We start from the raw sequence: 23,887 nt of genomic DNA, 5'->3' as shown, positions 1-23,887 counted from the left end.
AATGGGAGCGGGCGGGGCGGGTCTGGCACGCCCCCTGGGAGGGGCCTCCCCGCAAGTGCATCACGGGAGTTGCAGTCCTTCAGGGAGAGGGAGGAGAAGTCACCCTGCACCATCGCTCCATGGATGGATGGATGGAGTTCGTGGCTTGCGTGCTGGGCATGGAAGCTATAGATTCTAGTCTTGAAATTAGGGCTGAAACCCTAGCCCCACTGACCTGGGAAGAAGCCCCACTGAATTCAATGGGGCTTACCTCTGAGTAAGGGTGTGTGTGTATATATATTTCAAGTCCAGAAATTAAATTTTCAAGCCTTTTCTCAGATCTAGAAATTAGGGCTGCAACCCTAACCCCAGTTACCTAGGAGTAAGCCCCACTGAATTCAGCAGGACTTACTTCTGAGTTGACAGACACTGCAAGTGATTCCATATAAACATATTCAAACACTCACAAACAGACACACAGTGTATATACCATGGATGGCATCCAATTAAGTTCTACTTAGAGTAGACCCATTGAAATTTATGAGCCTAAATCAGTCATGTTGATTGATTTCAGTGGATCTGCTCTGAGTGGGACTAACAACTGGATGCAACTCTATATGGAATTTTTATTCTTCTCTTCGTATGTGTGCATGATAATCTTAACTATTTTATTTAAAAAAAATACAGTTTTTATTTTAATTTGCAGGGCAGTTCTCCAGTCAAGTAATATGTACAAAAATGCATAAACTGGTGCAAACAACATACAAAATGCATTATGTTAAGGGAAATTGCTTTGCAAAACTGTGTTTATTAGGGAAAATTGCATGCAAAGGTGTATATCAGGAGAAATTTGCTCCCAGATCATTATGAAATTTCATGAGGACTTTAAAAAAAATTGCAAACTGAGAAATGTGAAGAGCTGAACTTAAGAGTGGAAAAATGAGAAACTGAACTGACAGATTCGCCCATCTTCAGCCAGAAGGGGTCCTTCCTGCCCTGCTGATTATTTATTTATTTATTTATTTATTATTTGATTTATATCCTGCCCTCCTCCCAGCAGGAGCCCAGGGTGGCAAACAAAAGCACTAAAAACACTTTAAATCATTATAAAAACAGACTTTAAAATACATTAAAACAAAACATCTTTAAAAACATTTTTAAAAAGCTTTCAAGATATCTTTTTTTTTAAAAAAAACTAGGATAGTCCAGCTGAATTTGTTCACTTTGTGTTTTAAAGTGCTGGAAGATTAGGAGCTACGTATGGCCTGGCTACCAGAGTTGCAGCAAGAGAGGATTCTTCCTAAACCTGAAGTGTTGCACCTGAGCAAAGCAAAGCCACACAAACGTATGAAAAACTTCCTGTTTTTCTTTTTAAATTTTGTTTTGCAAATGAAAATAGCCTCAGGGGTGTCAAAATCAACAAGAACAGAAAACCAAAAGAACTGAAAGACTGACTCAAGCGGATGTTTGGCTTTTTTTATTTTTAACCAAAAAGGTGTCTCTAACCAAGGTTCATACGCAGGGACCCATAATGCACCTGTGGTCGATTTTGCCCACAGAAGTGGACAGTTAGCTGCTGACAAATATAGCTCTCAAAGAGCAATTTGGAATCTGAGTTCCCCAGTTGCTTTTCTCAGCATTTCTGCAGAAGAGCCCAGCCAAAGGATCTGGCATGTTAGTAGTCCTTATGATCGTTTCTTTTGTTGATGCCAACAAGAGAGTTAGTTCAGTGAAGCTTCTGTTGCTCTGTGTTCTAGCCTGAAAACAGGCTCTCAGAGCACCTTGCTGTTCATAAAAATGGAAATACACAAATGAAATAAAATGCCATTTACAGGGGCACTCCAAAAATTAATGGCAAAAGCGTCAAATAACAGCCAAACTGTAAAATAGCAAGAAATGATGAATACTGCCAAAAGCCTATCTTGACTAGGGTGATGGCCCAATCTGCTAGTTTCTCATTTTTATTTATTTATTTATTAAATTATATCCCACCTGCCCTCCCAGAAGGAACCCAGGACAGCAAACAAAACGCTAAAAGCGCTCTTGTTGTTGTGTCTTCAAGTAGATTTCGACTTATGGCGACCCTATGAATCAGCGACCACCAATAGCATCTGTCATGAACCACCCTGTTCATATCTTGTACATTCAAGTCTGAGGCTTCCTTTATGGAGTCAATCCATCTCTTGTTTGGCCTAAAAGCACTCTAAAACATCATAAAAACAAAAGGCTTTAAAACAAAACATCTTTGAAAACATTTTTTTAAAGCTTTAAAAACACCTTAAAAGATTTTTCTAATCTTAAACTCAGTTCTGAATTTTAAATTTTATTTCTCGATAGGAGCTGCCTTGAGAGCTCTATAACACATGGTAAAACGAATAATCAAATACATTTGCCAGCCAGTTAGAGAGGTTTCTTCCCCCCCAGCTGAGAAATTTGACTTTCCAATAAGAGTTAGAGATCTCTCTCTCTCTCTTTGCAAAATGTCATTGCATGCTGCTAAAGTGGTACACCTTAGATAAAGTTGCCCAGATGATATCAAAAAGCCCAAAACCTGAAGGCCAATATGTGATGTTCCTATATATTAGTGTATATATGGTAAGTGCTGGTTGTTTAGAGTATACATGGTAAGTAGTGAAAGAGGAGGGGGAGTGAATGGGCAATAGAATGCTTGATGATTGGCTGAATGTTTAAAATGGCTGAGAGTATAAATGAAAGGATGACAGGTAAATCTGGGTGAATGTGAGGTGGTGAATTGTGGAATCTGGGGGGAGAAGAGAAAGAGTGGATTGCTTGGTGGGGTTTAGAGAGTTGTTTGCCAGGAGAGAGTGAAGAAGGAGGGGGGTGGAGTTCAGATTAGTATTGAGTAAAACCATATGCTTATGTGCCTTAAGAAGAAATCTTGTTAATCTTGTTAGCTTTGTTATCTTTAATAAATACTTAATTTGGTTTACCAAAGGCCTGATCCTTGGCTGGGGTTTCACAGACCAGGGTAAGGTAATGACCAAGGCTGAAGGGGAACTGTAACAAATGGTGGCAGCGGTGAAGAGAATAACAATACCAGTATTCAGAGTCTCTGGGAATACTAGTATTGGGACGTTACTGGTGGTTGCCTAGCAGGGGGATCTGTTGAGATCTGTGCTAGAGCGGATAGGTAAACCATAAGAGAGTGCGGTCCGGACTGGTGGAGTCCCTGGTGGTGCCTAGAGACAGGCAGTAACCACGCGCAGGTAGGAACCTGACAGGGAGAGCCAGGGAAGGACGCATCACACAATGCAACATCAGGAAGGACTTCTGCTGCTTTGATAGTTTTATAGGTGAGGGAAGCTTGACAACTGTGACGTGAGATTTCATGATGCTCCACGGATTGAAAAGAAAGCATCTGCCGAACTTTCCTCTTCAACACATCTGTTGAAGGCAAAGCAATCCCATCCTCCTGTGCACCAGGCCATCTTTGTCTCTGGCACCCAGGGATGCCAACTATCTCCCTAGCAAGACTCCTGTGTCTTGAAGAGGATGACCAGAGATTCCAAAGGCAAAAACTGACCTCAGGTACAGTGATGGGCAAAGAATCCCCAGTGGGATTTCCACCTCTCACAAAGCCATTCAAGGTGGAAGAGCCTTGCCAGGGGGAAAGTTGGCAACTCTACTTGTGCCCCTTTCTCTGGAAGTGAATGCACCAGTGGGGACTGAGTGGGCAGATTTTGAGGACGGATTGTACCCCACATAACCAAACTCTGTTTGTCTGTTGTTTTGTTCAATACAAAATTTGTATGTGTTGCTTCCCCTCCCCCGCCCCCCAGCCCTGCTGTCTCTCCACTCAGAATGACAAAAATATCTTGACCAAACCTCTCTCTCTCTCTCTCTCTCTGTATGATTTCCCTATCCGGTGTGAATGAGCCACAAAAGCACACCACAGCTGACGTCAGAGTTAGCCACCACAAATGCTTTTTTTAAAAACACAAGTGCCCAGTAGCATGTGCGCCTCAAATGCCTGTCCTTGCAAAAAAGCGACCTCACAGCCTCTCTGAAATCCACACTTGCACTGTTGGCAGAATAAAAAGGTGAAGGTTGGTTTCTCTGTTGTGGTCTCTGTGAGAGTGATAGCATCTCCATGTTTTCAAAGCTGCTATATTGATTACAAGATGGTGCAAAGAGCAGGAAAAACAAGGCGTTATGTGTCGCATTACCCTTTTTTAAATATCTCTGTGTATCTGTGGTCGCTCCAGAGTGTTAGCGTTCTGCAAGAGGGATTTAGTTGCATACTAAAAATGTAGGTTTGCACAGTGAGCATAGATCAAAGTGCACCGGTGCAACAAATCTACTTCAGGAAAGGCCCACCTTCCCAAGTCAGAGTCCAACAACTGTTACCTCTTGGTGATCCCACATCTGCTTGTCAAAGGTCTGTCAAAGCTTTGGTTGGTTCCCCTTGCAAGGCGTGCCTTCTCTTCTTCCCAGCTTGCGACCTTGCATGAAAGGCCAGGTGGGCATAGGAAATTTCTTCCTGTTATGGAATGCAGTGGGGGGTGGAGAGTGGAAGCCGTTAGTTGCTTGGTGGTTTAAATTCAACACCGTCACAACCAGGTGAGAACCGTTCAGGGCGGTGCCTAAACTGCACTCTAGAGTCTGTGGGTCTCTTAAAACCTAGAGCATCTTGAAACATATATACTATATATGTAGATACAAAAGAGCCATACCTGTGGCCCCTCTGAAGAGGGACGTTCCAAGGTCTTGGTGAGGAATCCTTGGAGAGTGAAAAGGAAAATAAAAAAACACTATGTAAATACATAAACTGTCCCCTCTCTTCTGTTTTCCATATTTGAGCCTTAACAACAACAACAAAATGAAAACTATTCAGCATGCTAGTGTCAATTTCTTAGCAAACACTTTTTCACATGCAGTTTCCCTGTTATAATGCATCTTTGTATGTTAGTTTCACTCATCTATGTGTTTCTAATGCATGTTTCCCCCTAACAGAGGCATTTTTGTACACATTGTTTGGTTGGGGAAGTGCAAATTTTGAAGGATCGCTGTGAAGAAGTGTGAATTAGGTTTCTAATTAAAATGCAAATAAAACTGAAATCACCAGTGTAGAGATAAGAATCAGTTACCAGCCCAGCTGGCTCTGGAACACTGAATGGAGGGCACTATTAAAATTAGGCAGGCACCTTCATCATCTTGTTTTTGTGATCAGCTAACACTTTTCTATTTGGGCAAGCTTACCCAGGCATGTAATTATCCACACCATACATTTAAAGCGCATGGCTTCCCCCAAAGAATCCTGGGAACTTAACTCTCACAGAGCAACAATTCCCAGCACCCTTAACAAGCCACAATTCCCAGGATTCTTTTGGGGGAAGCCACATGCTTTACAATGTATGGTGTGGATGTCATTTCAAAAACTACTGGTATTATCTATATTTAGATCAATTTCACGCCTACTTGTTTGTACCGTTTGAGCTGATCAGTATTTTCTTATGTGTAATTTTAAGCTGCTTTAGGTAAACTACTTAGACGCTTTTGCTGATTAAGCAGGATAAAAATATTGCTAATTTTAAAAGGCGAGCAAAATTTCTTTTTCCTCTTTGCATAAAGATACACTGACATAGGATTGATTGCTTTTATTTTCCCCCTATGCTGTGCTCCCTCATATTACCTAGTCTGGGAAAGCCAAATCTCTTCCAAAGAAAGCAGCAGCGACGCCAACATTCCTAAGACAGCCAGGGACACTTTGTGGATCAGGCACTTCTGGTCATCCTTTGCGGAGGAACCTTTAGAAAGGAGAAAAAAACAGATTTGCTTACTCAGGAATCGCTGCTGTTGGCAGAGGAGTAGGGATGGATATAAGAAGAGCCTGGCTCTAGTCCAACAAAGTCTTAACATTGCTGGACCTGCAGAACAGGACCGTCAGCGGCATTTGCAATGCAAGGGAGCATTCTGGCAAATGTAGTTTTCTGTTAAAATTCATATTGCAAGCATGACTGAAACACATTCTGCCTTAAGCCATGTTTGCCAGTATTTCTAGAACCCCCACACTCACCTGCATCGAACACGGCGCTCTTCTTCACGCTGGGGCCGGAAAAGTTGAACCTCACTTCGCACGTGAAGTTTTTCCCACTGGTGTGTGATCCCTCAGGGATGTGAAGGAGACTGACAAAGGTTAAGGACCCACTGTTGTTTTTCACCAGAAGCGTCTGGGCCTTGTGATGGATATCTCCAGGGACACCCCAGGAAACTTGAACTAAGCTGGACGCTCCATGGACCAAACAAGCAAGTTGATTCTTGAACCGGGAAGGTGAATCTTGTGCACGGGGTTGTAAAAGCATCACCCAGGCGCTTGGGGTGTAACTGTCTGGTGGGGACAATAAACAGAGGGGTCAGCAAGAACAACCACCTATGTCAAGAAATGCTTTCAGCCTGGTGCTGGCTTTTCCTCCAGGAAATGGTGGGTTTCTTGGAAGCCCATGAGAGCCTCCTCAAAGAGAAGGCCACTGAGTGCAAGAAAACAGCCTTAAAAGGCAAATGGTTCCCACCACCAATTTTCCTCAGCAATGTGTGTTTGCGGAGGAGTCTTGGGCATCTTTCTGGGGTTGTGAGTTCATACAGGAAATGGGGTTGGCTCTTGTGCAAGGCACATTGGAACCCCACCACCACCACCCTGGAATGTTTTGCAACCTGCAGGGGTGCATGCTTAGTAACTTCATAGCCAATGCGTTGATATGGAAAGAGAAGGGGGGCTTCTTTCTTTCCAGAGAACAGGTGCACAGTGTGAGCCAGTGGGGAAATTATTTGGCTGGGCTGCATTTTCTTACATGAGCGACTGTCACTTTGCTTTCCTTTTTCCAACCAACCAACCCCCCCCACTTTCTTGTGGAAGGAGCTACCTACTCTGTCCCCATATGTCTGTTACAATTAAAGAGAGGTCCCTCACTGCCCCCCCAAAACAAATCAAAAGCAAAGCTTCCTTGCTCTGAAGGGCAGCTTATCAATTTACTAAATTAATTCATGAACCATAGGCACGGGGGAGAAATCTGATTCAGTTCACATTTAAAGCCAAATCTACTTGATCTGCAATGCCTGAAACAGCATGTAGACCGAAACAAGGCCATCTTTCAAAATTCACACTCAACCAAATTTTGTAATGCAGTTCTCTGGCCAAGTGGTGTATACAATAATGCATGTACTAAGGTAAAATATGCATAAAAATGCATAAGTTGGTGAAAACAACATACAAAATGCATTACGTTAGGGAAAACAGAAGTAGGGAAAATGTCCTTTGCAAGAATGTGAATGTAAGGGGACATTGCGTGTGTTTTAAAATTGTTTCTTTTTTTAATTGTGTTTTTAAATTGTTTTTTGTGTTTTAAAATTTGTATATTTGCTTTTATTGTTTTTAATTGCTGTGAACCGCCCAGAGAGCTTCAGCTATGGGTGGTATATAAATGTAATAAATAAATAAATAAATAGCATGCAAAAATGTCTATTTTATGGGGAAATTAGCTCTTAAATGAATTCTCTTGGGAAGTTTTTTCCCCCCAGGTGGAAATGCAGATAATGTAAGACTGGAAGAATGAGAAACAGAGAGAAAACGACACTCACCTATTCTGAATGAACAAACCATTGATCAAATGAGCCTCTATAATGTGTCAAGGAATGTACTGAATCTTAATCTTTGTACCACTTTAACTGGCCTCCATCAAGGGATCCTGTAAACTGCAGCCTTCTGAGGTGTGGTGGACTCTGAGTGTTCTCACATTGTGATGGGATTGGGGTTGAGCCAAAACAGTTAGAGATAAATTCATGGTTTTTTCTACCTCTACCTTCCCTGGAGCCAATCACAAAGGGAAAATGGCAGGGCAGCTGAGGAATGTGGTGGACCCTCGATGAGATTTGGCCCCAGCAGATGCCTGACAAGGCTGACCGCTGGCACCACCTAGCAGAACACAAGACCACCCCATACATGACAGTGGTGGACAGAAGTCATCAAGAATATTACCTGCGAGGTATGGAGTTGGTCATGAGAACCGGCTCTTATTTATCTGCGCTTGCATTGGGACTCTGATGCTTTTAGAAAGAACACACAGCAACCAGCCTTTGCCTATCAGCATTTCTACCTGAAAGCTCAGCCCTGCTCTCTTACCTCCAACAATCAGCGAGGTCGAGCCATTGCTGAAATACAGGCTGCTGGAATATCTTTGGGCACAGAAATATAGGCCAGAATCAGATGTTTGGACGTTCGAGATCTTCAGTGTGGCTCTTTGACCTTTAGCTTTGCAAGCAAATTTGCCTGCAGTTTGGTTATCACTGCAACTCTTGATTAAAACAGGCATCCCATGTTCTCTTCCTTTGTACCAGCTGAATGATAATCCATTATCTTCAATTTTTTCTGTAGAAGCACACGAGATCTGTGCTGTCCCTCCAATGTCCACAAATTGGAACTGCTGAGTTGGATACAGGAAGAATAACTGGGCTGGTAAAGCTGTGGGGACCAAAAAGGAAGGGGCAGATAGTTAAGTGTGGCACTTTTTCACCCTTGGCTTTTGCAAAAAGATGCAGGAGGACGAAATGTAACCCTGAGAATCCTTACACTTTCCTGGGAATGGAACATTAGAAATAAGAGACATGCTTAAGAAGAACGTGAAAAATATTTCATCTAAACTGCAAGGGGGGGGGAAGAACTCATTGAAAGTTTAGAAGTGCATAAAAATTCAGCCTGCCTAGTTTCTCAGAGCTGAGAATCAAGTAAAAGTAGGAAAAGGAACATTACCTGTGGAGAACAAAATGAGGCAAGTGGCCAACAGCATCACTGACAGCAGCAGCAGCAGCAGCGACACCCAGGAGCATGAGCCAAAAGCCCGCAGCAAATGTGCAGCAGCTTCAATGCAAGGATCCGACGTGAGGCTAGATTCTTGCACAGGAGCCGCCTCCATGTGGGCGCTGCCGTGCAGGGATGGGAGCCCTGAGAAAGGCCAGCGAGGAGGAGGCATCCGTCCTGGGCAGCACCAAAGAGCACACCACTCTTCTAGGAAAAGGAAACGTCTGGGCCATAGAGAGATTGCAGGGAGCAGTTAAACAAAAAGGTATATTGATTTGTGGCAAAAATCATAATGTTTTTAAAAAAGAAAATGCAAACTCTATAGTCCATGGATGTGTTTACAATTAGGGATGGAGGGCAAATCCAGTTTGGATTTTAATGTGGACCTACTTGATTTGTGCCTGCGAACTGAAACAGTTTTGTCTCTCAAAATGCACTCTTTTCCAATTGTAGTTATGCAGTTCTCCAACTAAAGAACAGGTAGAAAATGTGCACATTAGGGAACGGTGTGCATCAAAATTCATACATTTGTGAAGCTAACATATACACTTGCATTATATCAGAGAAAATGTCTTGCCATGATGTGTATATTAGGAGAGATTTGCACCAAAATGCTGACAAAGTTTCATGAGAACTTTCTTTTTTAAAAAATAAACAAACCACAAACTGATGCAGAAATGTGGAGAAGTGAACTTGAGACTGGAAAATTGAGAAACAGCGCTAAACCAAAACTGACTGATTTGCCCATCTCTAATCACAACACTACATTCTCCCCATATGTGTTATTCTTGGTTTCAACAGTAGCTTATAAATTACACCTATTTTTTATGTATCATATGGAGACAACTAAAGGGAAACCAAGACTCTTGCAAGCATTTTTTGAAACAAATAAATAGCCACCATTACTTGATATTTATGACATAGTCCATCCCATCAAAACTGTAGATGATGGAGGATAGGGTGTGCTCTTTTCCTTTACACATGAAAGAAAATGTTGCCAACTTGCATATGGGTCTTTCCTGATTTCTGCTCCTATCCCGGGTCACCTGCTCCCGTATTCTTTAACACTGCATCCTTCCTGTTCAGGACAAGTTTCAACTTGGTCTGCTTCTCTATGAGTTGGCAGTGATCTGAAAGTGCAGATATCCTGTGCCATTTAAGTCCAGCCCTGCCATTAGAAACACTGGAGAATCAACCAGAGTGGTCATATTTTGGGAGTGTCAACGGCCAGTTAGTTATTCTTCAATACAAAACTGTTATTTATTTATTGGCTTGTTGGGGATGAAGCAAATGACTTTTGATTGGTATGATGACCTGACCTTAGTATTGGTTTAAATTCTTTTAGATTGCATTGTTGTTGTTGTTTTAATGTGGCTTGTTTACACTCTTCTTTTATCATGTTTTTATGTAAGTAAGCTGCCTTGTCAGATCCATACCCTAAAAGGAGGTTTTAAAAATTCCTATACCAAAATAAACAAATAAATACAAATATGGAAGATAGTCTTCTTGAGCAAGTCTTCCTGCAGATATCACATTTGTGGTGTTGCTCTGAATCCCCAAATATTGCAGATCATGGAATCATAGAACAGTAGGGTTGGAAGGGGCCTAAAAGGACATCGAGTCCAACCCCTGGGTCAATGCAGGAATCCAACTTAAAGCATACATGACAGGTGGATGTCCAGCTGCCTCTTGAATGCCTCCAAGGTTGGAGAGCCCACCACTTCCCTAGGTCATTGGTTCCATTGTCATACCAATGGAATACGGGCAAGTGCTAGTGCAGGATTATTAAAAATCTCTCTGCTTGCATGGCTTAAAAAAGCAAAGGTGCTGAAGAATCTCCCAGAGGTCCTCCGTGTGGTGTGTGTCTGTGCCTGTGCAACAGACAGAGGCGGCTTTCCTTTCCCAAATTTGACTTTCTAAACCATGGAAATTGGCAGGAAATTGAAAGACGTCACACAACAGCACAGGGGACCAGGAGATGTCCATTCCCCCAGCAGGTCTGCTTTCAAGTTCAGCATTTGAAGGTAACTCACGAGAAGATGCTGTTCCTCCACTTCATTAGGATCATTCTGTTTTCTTTGCAAAGTGAGTATATTTTGAACTGTTTCCTCCTCTTAGTCTCACACCACAGCGAGATCGGGTTTCAGCGGATTATATCATTCTATTGGTTCTGTTTTTAAGGCTGCAATCCTAAATACACATAAGGGAGAAAGCCCTGCTGAACACACTGACAGTTAAATTTCTTTTGAGTAGATGTACTCTGTATGATAAATACGTTAGGGTTGTAGGCAATGTTACTCTTACTCAGAGCAGACTGCCTGAGAATAATGGCCATGCCTAATTTCGGTCCTTAATTTCAGTGGGTCTAACTCTTGTGTACAACGTACTTACATACAACCTCTAGATACCATTGCAAATATTTTGTCTTGTTGCAGTGACTGCTGTTTTATGTCTTTGTTCTCTGCTGTGACTTACGGTTGAACCAGGAAAAACTGATTGATCAATAGTGTTTAAACCTGTGTTTCCTCCAAGTAATTTGGAACTGCATGCTGAAGAAATTTGGCAGGACTTTAGGCAAGTTATTTAATGTACAAGTATTTCCAAAGGGATATTAATTTCTGCTTTTGTTTAGTGCAGATGTGCAGTTGAAACTCTTCATAAGCTTTGGTAGCAGCCCTTTTACATTCTCCAATCTCACAACAGACCCAAAATTTAATCATTAAAATTTGCAGAACTTTGGAGTAAAAAGGGACACCCCCAAACTCTCCACAAGCAGCCCAAACTGTTAAAACCAATAAAAATATTATAAAAACAACAACACTGTGCCTACTCTCTCATTTCTTCACCAAAGATATCTATGCAGGTGCCAGAATTGCACGCACTGTGTAAGGGATGTCCTCTGCAGTCCAAAGCCATCATCTTTGGATCCGGGTAACACTTGCATGTACAAATATTTTGTGGAAAAGTGTCTTTTCTTTCAGCTGAGAGGTTTAAATTGGGAGCTGGATTGGAGGGTGCCTTCAAAAACAATTAAACAGTAGATTTTTCAGCACTGTGGAATGCACCAGCCAAGGGGTGGGGGGAGCAGATATATATTCCCCAGGATGTCCTTGCAGAGATCACCAGGGCCAGTTCCAAGATGACCCATGAATGCATCCAATGTGCAATGTGTCTGCGTGTTTCCCCTCTGCTCAATTTCTTACTAGAGCCCCAAACGTTCCTTCCTTTTCCTGTTATAGCTGCTCCATCACAGGGATCTTCCGAAATGTCACAAAAGCTGCCACGGATCTTGGCATCTCCTGGAGACACTGTAGACATCAGCTGCAGCCATCTAGATGGATCTTCACACTGGACAGTGATTTGGTACAAGGAGAACGAAGGCAAAAGCCTGCACAAGATTGGCCAGAGTTCTCGGTACTCAAAACTGGAAGGCAAATACTCAAGTAAAGGGCACAAGCTGATCATCAGGAATGCCCAAAGGAACGACTCTGGAGTGTATTACTGTGCTGCTAGCGCCGGTCAGAATTTCAGGTTCACAAGCAGGACTCGGCTGATCATCTCTGGTGAGTGTCTCGGAAGCTTCTGAGAATTGTTAGCATGCATTGAATGCATATTCTGCATAGGGAGAGATGACTCTGTCCATTTTGGTTTCTCTGAGCTTCTCATTTTCCCAGTCTTAAGTGCTCCACATTGGTTTGTGGCATAACATTACCCCTGGGAACTAGAAGCTTGGAGAAGGGGCTGCACCTCAGTGGCAGAGGTCTACTGCATGCAGATGGTCCCAGGTTCAATCCCCACTGGCATCTCCAGAAAAAACTGAAATACCCATGCCAGAAATCCTAGAGAGCCACAGCCAGTCGGTGTCAACAATACTGAGCTAGATGGACTCAGTAAAAGGCGGGCTCCTGTTGAGGTCAAAGCCTTTTTTAGAATCATGAGGACTGGATCTTTTTTTTTTTAAGGGAAGGGCCGTAGCTCAGTAGCAGAGCATCTGCCTTGCATGCAGAAGGTCCCAGGACCCCAGCATGTCCAGGCAGGGCTGGGAGGGAATCCTGTCTGAAATCCTCTACCAGCCCGAGTTGACAATACTGAGTCAGATGGACCAATGGACTTGGTATAAGGCAGCTTCCTTTGGTTCCAGATGCAGGTGCCAGGCAAGCCTAATTGGGGAGGGCATTCTGTAACTGGGGTGCCGCCACCAAAAAGGCCCTCCTCTTCGTAACCACCTCCTTGTCTCAGGAAGCATCCCTTTCCTTGACCAACTTTCTGTAACGGGGATAAGCCAGTGTGAGTTTTTTTCTTTTATTAATGGTTCGGTATATAATGTCGGACTTTCTCGTTTATGTGGTTTGTAGTTCAGGTTTGGTTTTGAAGCGTCGTTGCCTATCCTGAGCTGGTATCTCTCTTCTTGGGGCGGAGTGAGAACTCTAACTCGCCGTTTGTGGCTGTTTTTCTCAACGCTCTTTCAGATCCTTCTAGGCCAAGTCTTGCCATCTTTACGCCTTCCTCCCTGGAGGAGTCTCAGCATCACAACAGCCTCCCCCTCCTCTGCGTGTTCGACAGTGCAGACCTTGATTGGGATTTCATCTCCTGGAATATTAGTGGGGAACCATCTCAGGACCGGAATTTTGTGGACATAACAAATGAGGAAGGAGACGTCAGCATTTGGAGTTTGAAGCTGATTCCTCCAGGGCCAGAGACCGAACGGGTGTCTTTTACTTGCTCAGACCCGGAGAAGAAACATACCAGTTTTGGCACAGCCCCAGCAACCCCAGCGCCAACCTATTCAGGTACAGTTTGACCAAACAGATCTACCAGAGAGCCAGCATGCTGCAGTGGTTGGAGTGTTGGACTGGGACCTGAGAGACCTGGTTTCAAATCCCCCCTCGGCCATGAATCGCACTAGCTGTGATCTTGGGGGCTAGTCACCGTCTCGCAGCCTAGCCAACCTCACTGGGCTGTTGAGGGGATAAAACGGGGAGGGGGAGATCCATGTTTGTATGTCACCTGGAGCTCCTTGGATGATAAGGTGGGATAAAAATGTAATAAATAAATAAATGGGCAGTTAAATGGAGCAGAAAAGTGAGCAGAACTAGAGACAATAGTGAGTGGAGCATCATATGCAGCCTTTGTCGAAGAGCCAGCTACCTTCCTGGGACATTCCTCCATCCAAGCAAGATGCATGACCACGGTTCCATGGTGCCAAAGCACTCTAGAAAGGCATAGATAAGGGCCGGGGAGGGGTGTGGCCTGGGAGAGGAGGCGTGGCTTCGGGAGAGCCCCGAGGCTGCAGGATAGGGAGGGTTCCCTACGGGCCTGGGTTTCCCTACCCCTGATTTAAGGGGTTGTCTCAATTTTCTGAACGAGAGAGCAGAGTTATCTTGGTGACAAACTTGCTCAGCGGCGAAAACCGAGAGGAGAAGGCGTTGGCTTGCTTCCCCTGGCCTCCCAAATTCCCCCAGGACAGAAGGGCCATGTTCTTTTGCTTTTGGCCATAGACACCTAAGAGGGCACTGACTGCAGCAAGGGCATCAATGGAACGGCCTCTGCCCCTTGACTCTCTCTCTGTCCAGGATTGGCCCAATGGATAGTTGGCTGCTGACCAGCAATTTCCTCTTCCTCTCCTCTGACAGAGAACTGCTTTCCCACATTATATTTTGGGGTGCCCTGTGTCGTCCTCCTCCTATTGACCTCACCCGTGATCCTACTCTTCAGAAAGCGTCTTGACAGAGGTAACCCATTTGTAAGACAAATTGTGTGGATGGGACTGACTTCTAAGCGGACATGTAAAGTTTGCCTTTTTCTTCCTCACAGGGAATGCAGAGAAACCAGCACATCAAATACCCCTGGGGGAGATCCCAGAGGTAACTCTGGCTTTGTGGACTGAAGTGTCAGAAAGATACGCCTCACTGTATTGTGCAGAAAAGGTTGGAAGAAGTCGGTCCAAACCTTTGGACAATCCAGTGTTTGGATTTACAGGCATTGAGATTTACTTAGAATGGGAGATAGAGAAAGAGAGAACATTTAGGTAGTTTGAAAGCATACATACGGTCAAAGGAGGTGTGGGATGCAAATAAGCTTCTAAATGGTCACCTGTGGTGAAAAAAAAGGGTGTCCAGGTGACCAGGCATTGAAGCTTTTCTTAACTGGAAGAGAGTGCCACATTTTGTTTGTAAGCTGCCTAGGGAATGTTTACTGATCACAGGCAGATATATAAATATATAAAGCTAAAAAATAAGAATAAGAATGGGTAGGGATGAAAAGATCTGTCCGTTTTGGTTCTTTCAGCTTTTAATTTTTCCATTCTTAAATTCAGTTCTCCACATTTCTGCAGCAATTTGTAATTAAAAAAAATCCTCATGGCAGTTCTTCAGCGTTTAAACACATTGTATAGTAAACACAGTTTTCACTAATGTACACCTTTCTGCAACCCCCTTTCCCTCATGTAATGCATTTTTGTGTTACTTCCACTAATCTATTCATTTTAAAGCACATTTTCCTGCAACGTAAATATATGCATTTTTGGAAACTTTGTGTGGTTGGAGGACTGCATCGCAAAATTCAGACAAGTGCAAGTTTTGAAAAATGGCCGTGTGTCAGTTTTCCTTTTGTTTCGGAAAATGTGGATTTGATAGATTTGGCTTTAAGTGCAAACTGAAAACAAATTTATCCCCCAACCCTAATAATGAGTTTTATCCAATGTTAGTTCTACTCTGAGTAGGATTTGGTGGGGTCAACATATTATTATTATTGCTTGTTCCATTTGCCAGCCCCTGCCATCTCCCTGCCTCAGTTTCCCTCTCCAGGCCCACAATATCTCCCCGCTGCCTGCCTCATTTTCCCCTCAGGACCACATCATCTCTCCTCCCCATGCCTCAGAATCCCTCCACTGGACCATAAACACTTTCCTAGGTTATAATATACCACTTGGACTGTTTCCTTCTCTGTAAGTTACCTTGGGTGGTCCATGACAGATGCTCTTGGAGGTCGCTGATTCATGGGGTTGCCTTAAGTCGTGGCCGACTTGAAGGCACATAACAACAACGTTACCTTTCCAAGGGAAATTCCCCAAGGTAGTTTACAAGATAAAGAACAACCAACAACAACAAAAATTAAAAACTTTTAATGCAACAGAGACAACATTCTAGTAAAAACAGCAACATTGAATCTGAATAAATGTTCACGATGTCTGAGTTGCCCTAGATGACTGCTTTGCTTTTTTCTTTTTCCCAGACCCAGTATGCAGAACTACCTTGCAACAAATGAAATCTGGTTGGAACAGACGGATAAAGTCTGGTTGTCAAGGCTTTTATTGCAGCATTCTTTTTAAAAGGAGAGCTGGAAAGAGAGGAAGAGAGAAAAGCAAAATGGAGACTTTGAAATCGTTTAACTTGCTGAGTGCAGATGCTTGTATTAAAGACATTTCCACCAAAATATTTCTGTTGCTCCTGTCCACACTCTCATTTCGTGAGCAGATTCTAATGGCCAAGCTCCATCTGCTCTGCAGTGCGTGTGTGTGTGTGTGTGTGCGCGCATGTGCATGTAGAGGTGCCTTTTCGCTAGAGCAGGGGTTCCCAAACTGTGCTCCATGGACCATCAATCGTCTGCAAACTTCATTGAGGCAGGTCCACAGCACGTCTGCAAAAATACAATTAAAAATCTTCTAGCGCAGCACATTGCAATTGCTAAACCATTTTTCTGCCAAGACCCTCAGCAATTTTCAGGTGGTCCGTGGTGGAAGTAAAAGTTTGGGAACTGCTGCGCTACAGCAAGAGGAGGCCTCGGCTGTGACTCGGTGAGACAGTGCCAGCTTTGCATGCAGAAGGTGCCGGGTCAGATCCCAGAAATCTCCAGTTAGGGCTGGGGATTCTCCCCGTCTGAAAATCCTGGAGAGCTGCTGCCAGTCAGTGTAGACAGTACTGATCTAGTTGGACCCAATGGTCTGATTCTGACCTAAGACAGCTTCCTATGTTCCTATTTAAGTCAGCCCTTTATTCGGAACAATGAGGACTAGAACCTTACTTTATTTTTAAGGTAAGGGCTCTAGTCCAGTGGCAGAGCACCTGCTTGGCACGCAGGAGGTCCCGAGTTAAATCTCTAGGCGTTTGAATCCCTGGGGAGCCATTGGCAATACTGAGCTAGATGGGCTTGATATAAGGCAGTTTATGGATGTGAATAGGCTTGTAAGAGGTCACGTCTGGTGAGCAAAAATGGCGTCCAGGTGACCAGACTTTGAAGGGTTGCTTAACTTCCTACGGGAAGAATTTAACAGGCTCTTCTCACAAGCAATGGTTTGAACTTCTGACTTGCCCATCCTGTGTGAGAAAGAGTCTCAAGCAGAGCAAAGCTGGCTCAGAGCCAGGCGCCACCAATGACATTTGGACAAACAGCCTCAGCCCTTTCTCCCCTCTGAGAGGTGTTAACAGACAAGCACTCTTGGAGGGAGAAGGAGAGGCTGGTGTGTGGGTGCCTCCAATTCCTCAGTGCAAATGATGATAACATCTCCATGTTTTATCACCTTGGCCGCAGGCTGCCTGGACAGAGCCGAGAGGTAAAAACTGTGACAGCTGCTGCTTGCCTCACTTTTCTTCTCTCTGTCTGGGAACTGCTCTGGACATGACGATTAATATGGCCAAATCTGGCAGCAGTGACGGTGCCAAGGGCTGGCATAGATAGGCATATGCCGAGGGCCCACGACTCCGAAGGGTCCATGGAGAAGAGCCCCCCCCCAAACTTGCTGCATGGAGGAGGTGGACCCAGTGAAGGAGGGGGCAGCTCATAGCACGCGTCTTACCCACAGGCCTTCCAAAAATTGGGAACTGACGCTGCTCCGAAGGCAAAGTTGCCACTCCAAAGGCAAAGAGCATCTGGGCTTGCCTCTTTGGGTAAAGGATCTGAGGAACTTCGAGCCCCCTTGCCATTCTCATCCTTTATTTCTCCTACCCTGACGCTTTGGAGAAAAATCCTGCAAAATGTCCCAAATTCATCCCTGTTCTTGGAGAAAGAACACTGTTATTTATTTGCTTCGACTTCCAGCACGCCGTTTTTCTAAAGCAGGGGTTCCCAAACTTTGATCCGTGGACCACCAGCGGTCCGTGAGCTTCACTCAGGTGGTCTGAGGTGTGTCTGTAAAAATACAGTTAAAACTATAGAACATCTGGGGCAGCGGATTACAATTGCCACGAGAGGCAGAAAAAACATTAAGCGATCTGCCCGACCCTCTGCCATTTTCAAGTGGTCCACGGCATAAGAAAAACTTTGGGAACCCCTGCGCTAGGGGTTGACGGTCCATGGCAAAGGATAAAACAGACAACATGTCAATATAATCCGTTATACAGTGGTTTAACTCCTGCCCACCCACCCCCAAAATACTATATCTCCCCTCCCAAAACTCCTGTGGATTTCCTTCCGCAGAAAGCAGTGCGAGATATTCTCCTTCTTAGTTACTCCTAAGAAGCAATTCCTGATGTTACTTAAGAGCCGGAAGGATAGAATCGAATCCAAAGAAAGTTCAGGGGAAGAACCAGCAACGCCAGTATATCCAAGAGTACCGTGTAGCTCAGGTGACACAGAGGAAGCGTTAAATCTACAGAGGAAGTTTTGAAAAGACAAGAGGCGTCAAGTAAGTTCAGTCAGGAACAGGGATGAGTGAGTCAAATCAAAGGTATTTCAACGAGGCAACCAAATGCAGGCTGTAGCCGGATAAAACACAAGGAATGCGTGAATCTAACAGTTTTGCTCTTTGTTAGTTTCTCTTTTTTTCCTTGCTTAAGTTTCCACCCTCCACATTTCCACATTAAAAAAGTCCAGTTAATTTATCTTAATATGCAATACTGCCTAATGTGGTGCATTTTTGTATGTTATTTTTACCAATATATGCCTTTTTATGGACATCTCACCCTAATACATGCCATTTTTGTACACGTTATTTGGCTGGAGAATTGCTTTGCAAAATTCAGAGCAGTGCAAACTTCAAAGGCTAGCTCAGTTTCGGTTTGTGTATTGTTTCGGAAAGTGCAAATTAAGTAGGTTTGGCTTTAAATGCAAAGTGAATCGAATTTCTCCCTCCATCCCTACTCAGGAATTCCTGCTGTGGACAGAGAAGTCTAAGCATTCTAGCTTGCTCCCTGTTTCATATCTAAACTACACCGTCCCACTGGCCTTGCAGATGACGACTGAGGCTGGAATATTTTTGTGCAACATTGGTGGTGGTGATGATGCAGCTATATATACTCGAGTCGATAATAACATTGGATTCAACCAAGCCTCGCACAATCATGAACTATTTAAATTTATATAGCATTATAAAAAATATACATAAATAGTGCTTGGATGGGTGACTGCACTGGAACCCAGTAGTGTAGTGGCAAATTCAGAAGTGAAGGGTCCCTTCATTTAAATCACAGCCATTCCCCCTCCCCATTTATTTTGCTGTGCGGTTGTGAATGAGATCCTTGATTATGCCTAGGAATCAATAAGCATGAAAGGGGAGAGTGTTAGCTACTGAGAAGAGTCTTCTCAGTGTTTGACTCACTTGCCTTTCACTCTGATTGGCTCCAATCAGCAGGAAAGGACAAGGAAGCAAGTTAGAAGATTGTTCTCAGCGGCTAACACACTTCCGTTTCATGCTGATTGGCTCTCAGGATGCTGGGGACTTAGGAACCCTGCTGGGACCCTGCTCCTAAAAAAGTAAAGGTAAAAAAAGTAAAAAAGTAAAAGTAAAAAAGTAAAGTGCGTGACCACACCCCAATCATGTTGACAGATTCCACTGAATGCATTTACAAGTTTCCCGCAGTCATGTATCAGGATTGCCAATCTAAAAGCTTCCTTCAAACTTTCCGATAAAGTTAGGGGTGAAGTATGCAAACACACAATGGGGCTCTTGGGCTTAAAGGACAGCGGTGCCCACTCACACTACCCAGTTTAAGCCCTCGCATAATCTTTTGAGGTTGTGTCCTTGTTACTTGAAAAATTAAGAACTTTTAATACGATTGCTTTAACAGTTATAATAATGTTATTAAGTGGGATATTTAATGCTGATTTCCTGACTTGTTTTAAATCTTACATTTGTTTCTTTTAGTACTTTATATGAGTTTAATCATATTGCAAAGGTCTATGGCCAATGTACAATAAAGGATTGGTGATGATGATATTCTTTTGAATGCTTGCATGGGCCCAAATGCCCCTGGATTCTGGATAAGAGATGTGAGGTGAGGCATTGTCTCCAGACTGTTAGTATTTTGTGGGAAGGATTCAAGAGCGTGCCAGAAAATTAGGTCTGCCCAGTTAAAGTGGATCAGAGCACTCTCTCTCGCCCAGGAGCAACAACCCCACTTAGAAAAAAAAGCCTAAGTGGATTTGTTGCACAGACTTTTTTTGTGTTTGAAAAGTGACAACAAAATGTGTTGAAGAGCATGGGATGAACAAATGATTCATGGGAAGTTGTGTAAATACCCTGCGGGCCAATTAGGATGAATGCTCATTGGAGTTTGTGCAAGCAAAACAGGATGAATCCTCAATGAACAGGTTGTCTGGAGGAGCCCCTGGTGTGCTCAGCACCTGCTGGATTAGGGGACTCAGCACTAGGGATGGAAAGATCTCTCTATTTTCGTTCTCTCAGTCTCTCATTTTTCCAATCTTAAATTCAGTTCTCCACATTTCTGCAGCAAATTTGCGTTTTTTAATTTAAAAATCCTCATGAAAATTCTACAACATTGTTTTGGGCATTTCTCCTCATAAACACCTCTTTGTAGGCAGTTTTGACTATTGTACACATTTTTTGCAAGCCATTTCTCATCATATAGTGCATTTTTGCATGTTATCTTCATTTTTATGCACATTCTACCCTAATAGATTTGGTTTTGTAAACATTGTTTGGTGAACTACATTGCAAAACTCAAAGAAGGGCGAATTTCGAAGGATGGCTGAGTTTCGGTTCTCAGATTGTTTCAGAAAGTTCGCATTTGATAGATTCTCCTTGAAATGAAAACAGAACAGAAATTCTCGCCAATCCCTGCTCAGCACTAAAGCTCTTTTGGACTTGCACAGTCCTGGCATACCGCTCCATTTCCCTGCTTCCTTCTCCACCTGTGCCTTTGGGGAAAAAAAAGTTTTCCACGTTTTGCCTACTCCCTAACAAGGGGATGCTTCAAATGAGCAACTACACATCTCACCAGACAAGGGAAGGAGAGCGAAACAGCAGGTATTTTCGGACATGAGGCTGAAATTGTCCTTCAAACTCTCCTGAGACTGTCCAAGCATTCCTTAATGCAGAAGACAATGGACTGGTTCGCACATCACCTTACAGCACGTTTATGGTTGTAAATTGACTTGAACTTCATAAAACAACAAGAATACTATGCCATAGTTTATTAAACTACGGTGCATTAAACCATGTCTTGTCGGATGGTCTGAACCCTGCCCAGTGGTTTAACTATGGTTTATTGACTGCCAACAAACCACAGTCTGAAGCCATGGTTTGTTGTGTGGCTTATGAACCTTGGATTGTTTTATTTATTTATTTGATTCATATCCCACCCTTTCTCCCAGTAAGAGCCTAGGGTGGCAAACAAAAGCACTAAAAACACTTTAAAACATCATAAAAACAGACTTCAAAATATATTAAAACACAACCACCATTTACTATTGTTATATGCCTTCAAGTCGATTATGACTTATGGCGACTAGAGATGTTGCCAAGAGTCATGGGTCAAGAGCAGCCAGTAAAGAAGTCAAACTTTGGAGAGATAAGCCATGGTTTGTTTGCTTGCTTGTGGGGTCTACCCATAGTTTGTTAAACTAACCATGCTGTAGCATTATGTGCAAACTAGGCCAATGTCTGGGCATTCATTAATGCAGGAGAGAATGAAGGAGACAGACAGTCAGTCTGGCCAATGCAGGTTTTACGTTCACATTAAGCAAGACCTGCTTCCAGCCTCATGGGTGAAATTGTCAGTACTGGGGACAGGTGGTAGCTCAGGGGTAGAACACCTGCTTTTTCATGCAAGAGGGTCCCAGGTTCAATTTCTGGCATCTCCAAGTAGGGCTGGGAAACTCTGGAGAGCTGCTGCCAGTCGGTGTAGGCAACACTGGCCTATATGGACCAGCGGTCTGACTCAGTAGAAGGCAGCATCCTCTGTTCCCTACATCTTAAAACCAAAGTCAGTGAATCACTCACGTGCATTGAATACGGCACTCTTCTTCACGCTGGGGCCCGAAGAGTTGAACCTGACTTCGCAAGTGACGTTTTCACCACTGATGGGCGAATCCAGAGGGCCGTGAAGGAGACTGATGAAGGTTAAGGAGCCACTGCTGTTTTTCACCAAAAGGGTCCTGGCCTCATGCCGGAGATCTCCGGGGACGTCCCAGGACACCTGGACTAAGCTGGACACTCCATGGACCACGCAAGCGTGCTGGTTCTCGAACCGGGCAGGTGGATCTTGTGCAAAGGGTTGCAAAAGCTTCACCCAGGTACTCGGGGTGTAACTGTCTGATGGGGTAAATGAGACACAGAGATCAGTCAAAACAACCTCCTATGCAGAGGGACGTTTCATAAAGTTACCCTCGTGCTGTGCTTTTGAACACACACAGAGTCCCGTTTAGAGAAACTGAAAAGTCCTGCCTAGCCCAGCACCCTGTTTCTCACAGTGACCAACCGGATGGCTCTTCTGGGAAGCCCACAAGGAAGAAACAAGAACAGGAAAACTCTCCCACTCATGATCCCCAGTAAGTGGTAGTTTCTTTAGAGGTAGACTGCCTCTGATCATGGAGGTACTATAACAGCCTTCCTTAGTAGCCACCAATAGCTTTATTCTCCTCCATGAATGTGTGTCATTGTTTTTTAAAGCCATCTAAGAATTAACACACAGCAACCTGCCGCGGCCACTCAGTATTTCTACCTGAAAGCTCAGCCCTGCCCTCTTACCTCCAATGATCAGCGAGGTCGAGCCATTGCTGAAATACAGGCTGCTGGAAAATATTTGGGCACAGAAATATAAGCCAGAATCGGATGTTTGGACATTCGAGATCTTCAGTGTGGCTCTTTGACCTTTAGCTTTGCAAGCAAATTTGCCTGCAGTTTGGTTATCACTGCAACTCTTGATTAAAACAGGCATCCCATGTTCTCTTCCTTTGTACCAGCTGAATGATAATCCATTATCTTCAATTTTTTCTGTAGAAGCGCACGAGATCTGTGCCGTCCCTCCAGTGTCCACAAATTGGAACTGCTGAGTTGGATACAGGAGGAATAACTGGGCTGGTAACGCTGTGGGGGCCAAAAAGGAAGGGGCAGATAGTTAAGTGTGGCACTTTTTCACCCTTGGCTTTTGCAAAAAGATGCAGGAGGACGAAATGTAACCCTGAGAATCCTTACACTTTCCTGGGAATGGAACATTAGAAATAAGAGACATGCTTAAGAAGAACGTGAAAAATGTTTCATCTAAACTGCAAGGGGGGGGGAAGAACTCATTGAAAGTTTAGAAGTGCATAAAAATTCAGCCTGCCTAGTTTCTCAGGGCTAAGAATCAGGTAAAAGTAGGAAAAGGAACATTACCTGTGGAGAACAAAATGAGGCAAGCGGCCAACAGCATCGTTGACAGCAGCAGCAGCAGCAGCAGCAGCGACACCCAGGAGCACGAGCCAAAAGCCCACAGCGAATGTGCAGCAGCTTCAATGCAAGGATCCGATGTGAGGCTAGATTCTTGCACAGGAGCCGCCTCCGTGTGGGCAGTGCAGGGATGGGAGCCCTGAGAAAGGCCAGCGAGGAGGAGGCATCCGTGCTGGGCAGCAGCAAAGAGCACGCCACTCTTCTAGGAAAAGGAAACGTCTGGGCCATAGAGAGGTTGCAGGGAGCAGTTAAATAAAGATTCTCATTGATCTGTGGCAAAAATCCTACAACACAAGAAAGAATAAAGCAAAACACTTTTTAAAAAACGAAATTCAACTATAGTTCATGGATGTATTTACAATTGGTGATGGAGGGAGAATCCAGTTTGGATTTTAACGTGGAACTACTTGATTTGTGCATGTGAACTGAAACACAGTTATGTCCCTCAAAATGCACTCTTTTCCAAATGTAGTTATGCAGTTCTCCAACTA

General features: G+C 43.8%; 3 protein-coding genes across 10 annotated transcripts; 1 reads left to right on the top strand and 2 right to left on the bottom strand.

The window, feature by feature from the left end:
* Positions 1-1,482: 1,482 nt before the first annotated feature.
* LOC133375062 (uncharacterized) lies at positions 1,483-9,733 on the bottom strand. 2 transcript variants are annotated; one of them, XM_061606549.1, is made up of 7 exons: positions 9,698-9,733; positions 8,117-8,455; positions 6,017-6,328; positions 5,633-5,747; positions 4,674-4,720; positions 4,348-4,480; positions 1,483-1,764 (listed from the first exon to the last, which is right to left on the bottom strand). In XM_061606549.1, exons 2-7 carry the CDS (start codon positions 8,304-8,306, stop codon positions 1,752-1,754), a joined length of 810 nt encoding a protein of 269 aa, XP_061462533.1. In that variant the 5' UTR covers positions 8,307-8,455; positions 9,698-9,733; the 3' UTR covers positions 1,483-1,751. The 2 variants fall into 2 exon arrangements, with proteins under 2 accessions (XP_061462533.1, XP_061462532.1); XM_061606548.1 differs by lacking the exon at positions 1,483-1,764 and adding an exon at positions 2,026-2,182.
* On the top strand, positions 2,586-16,215 carry LOC133375059 (uncharacterized). Of its 5 annotated transcripts, XM_061606542.1 has the most exons (8): positions 2,682-2,702; positions 6,165-6,271; positions 10,729-10,876; positions 12,031-12,354; positions 13,261-13,581; positions 14,425-14,523; positions 14,606-14,718; positions 16,025-16,215. In XM_061606542.1, the coding sequence occupies exons 3-8, from the start codon at positions 10,831-10,833 to the stop codon at positions 16,055-16,057; spliced, it is 936 nt and encodes a 311-aa protein (XP_061462526.1). In that variant the 5' UTR covers positions 2,682-2,702; positions 6,165-6,271; positions 10,729-10,830; the 3' UTR covers positions 16,058-16,215. The 5 variants fall into 5 exon arrangements, with proteins under 5 accessions (XP_061462528.1, XP_061462527.1, XP_061462526.1 ...); XM_061606543.1 differs by lacking the exon at positions 6,165-6,271 and having other exon boundaries at positions 2,676-2,702; XM_061606540.1 differs by lacking the exons at positions 2,682-2,702; positions 6,165-6,271 and adding an exon at positions 4,382-4,459.
* On the bottom strand, positions 15,899-23,505 carry LOC133375060 (uncharacterized). Of its 3 annotated transcripts, none has more exons than XM_061606545.1 (4): positions 23,343-23,505; positions 22,716-23,054; positions 21,969-22,280; positions 15,899-16,429 (listed from the first exon to the last, which is right to left on the bottom strand). In XM_061606545.1, the coding sequence occupies exons 1-4, from the start codon at positions 23,377-23,379 to the stop codon at positions 16,101-16,103; spliced, it is 1,017 nt and encodes a 338-aa protein (XP_061462529.1). In that variant the 5' UTR covers positions 23,380-23,505; the 3' UTR covers positions 15,899-16,100. The 3 variants fall into 3 exon arrangements, with proteins under 3 accessions (XP_061462529.1, XP_061462531.1, XP_061462530.1); XM_061606547.1 differs by having other exon boundaries at positions 15,899-16,129; XM_061606546.1 differs by lacking the exon at positions 15,899-16,429 and adding an exon at positions 18,179-18,377.
* Between the last annotated feature and the right edge of the window lie 382 nt (positions 23,506-23,887).

This window comes from Rhineura floridana, chromosome 22 (assembly GCF_030035675.1).
Source record: "Rhineura floridana isolate rRhiFlo1 chromosome 22, rRhiFlo1.hap2, whole genome shotgun sequence".
NCBI lineage: Eukaryota > Metazoa > Chordata > Lepidosauria > Squamata > Rhineuridae > Rhineura > Rhineura floridana.
The sequence above is the reverse complement of the archived record's forward strand: the minus strand, read 5'-3'. Positions and strand labels throughout refer to the sequence as shown.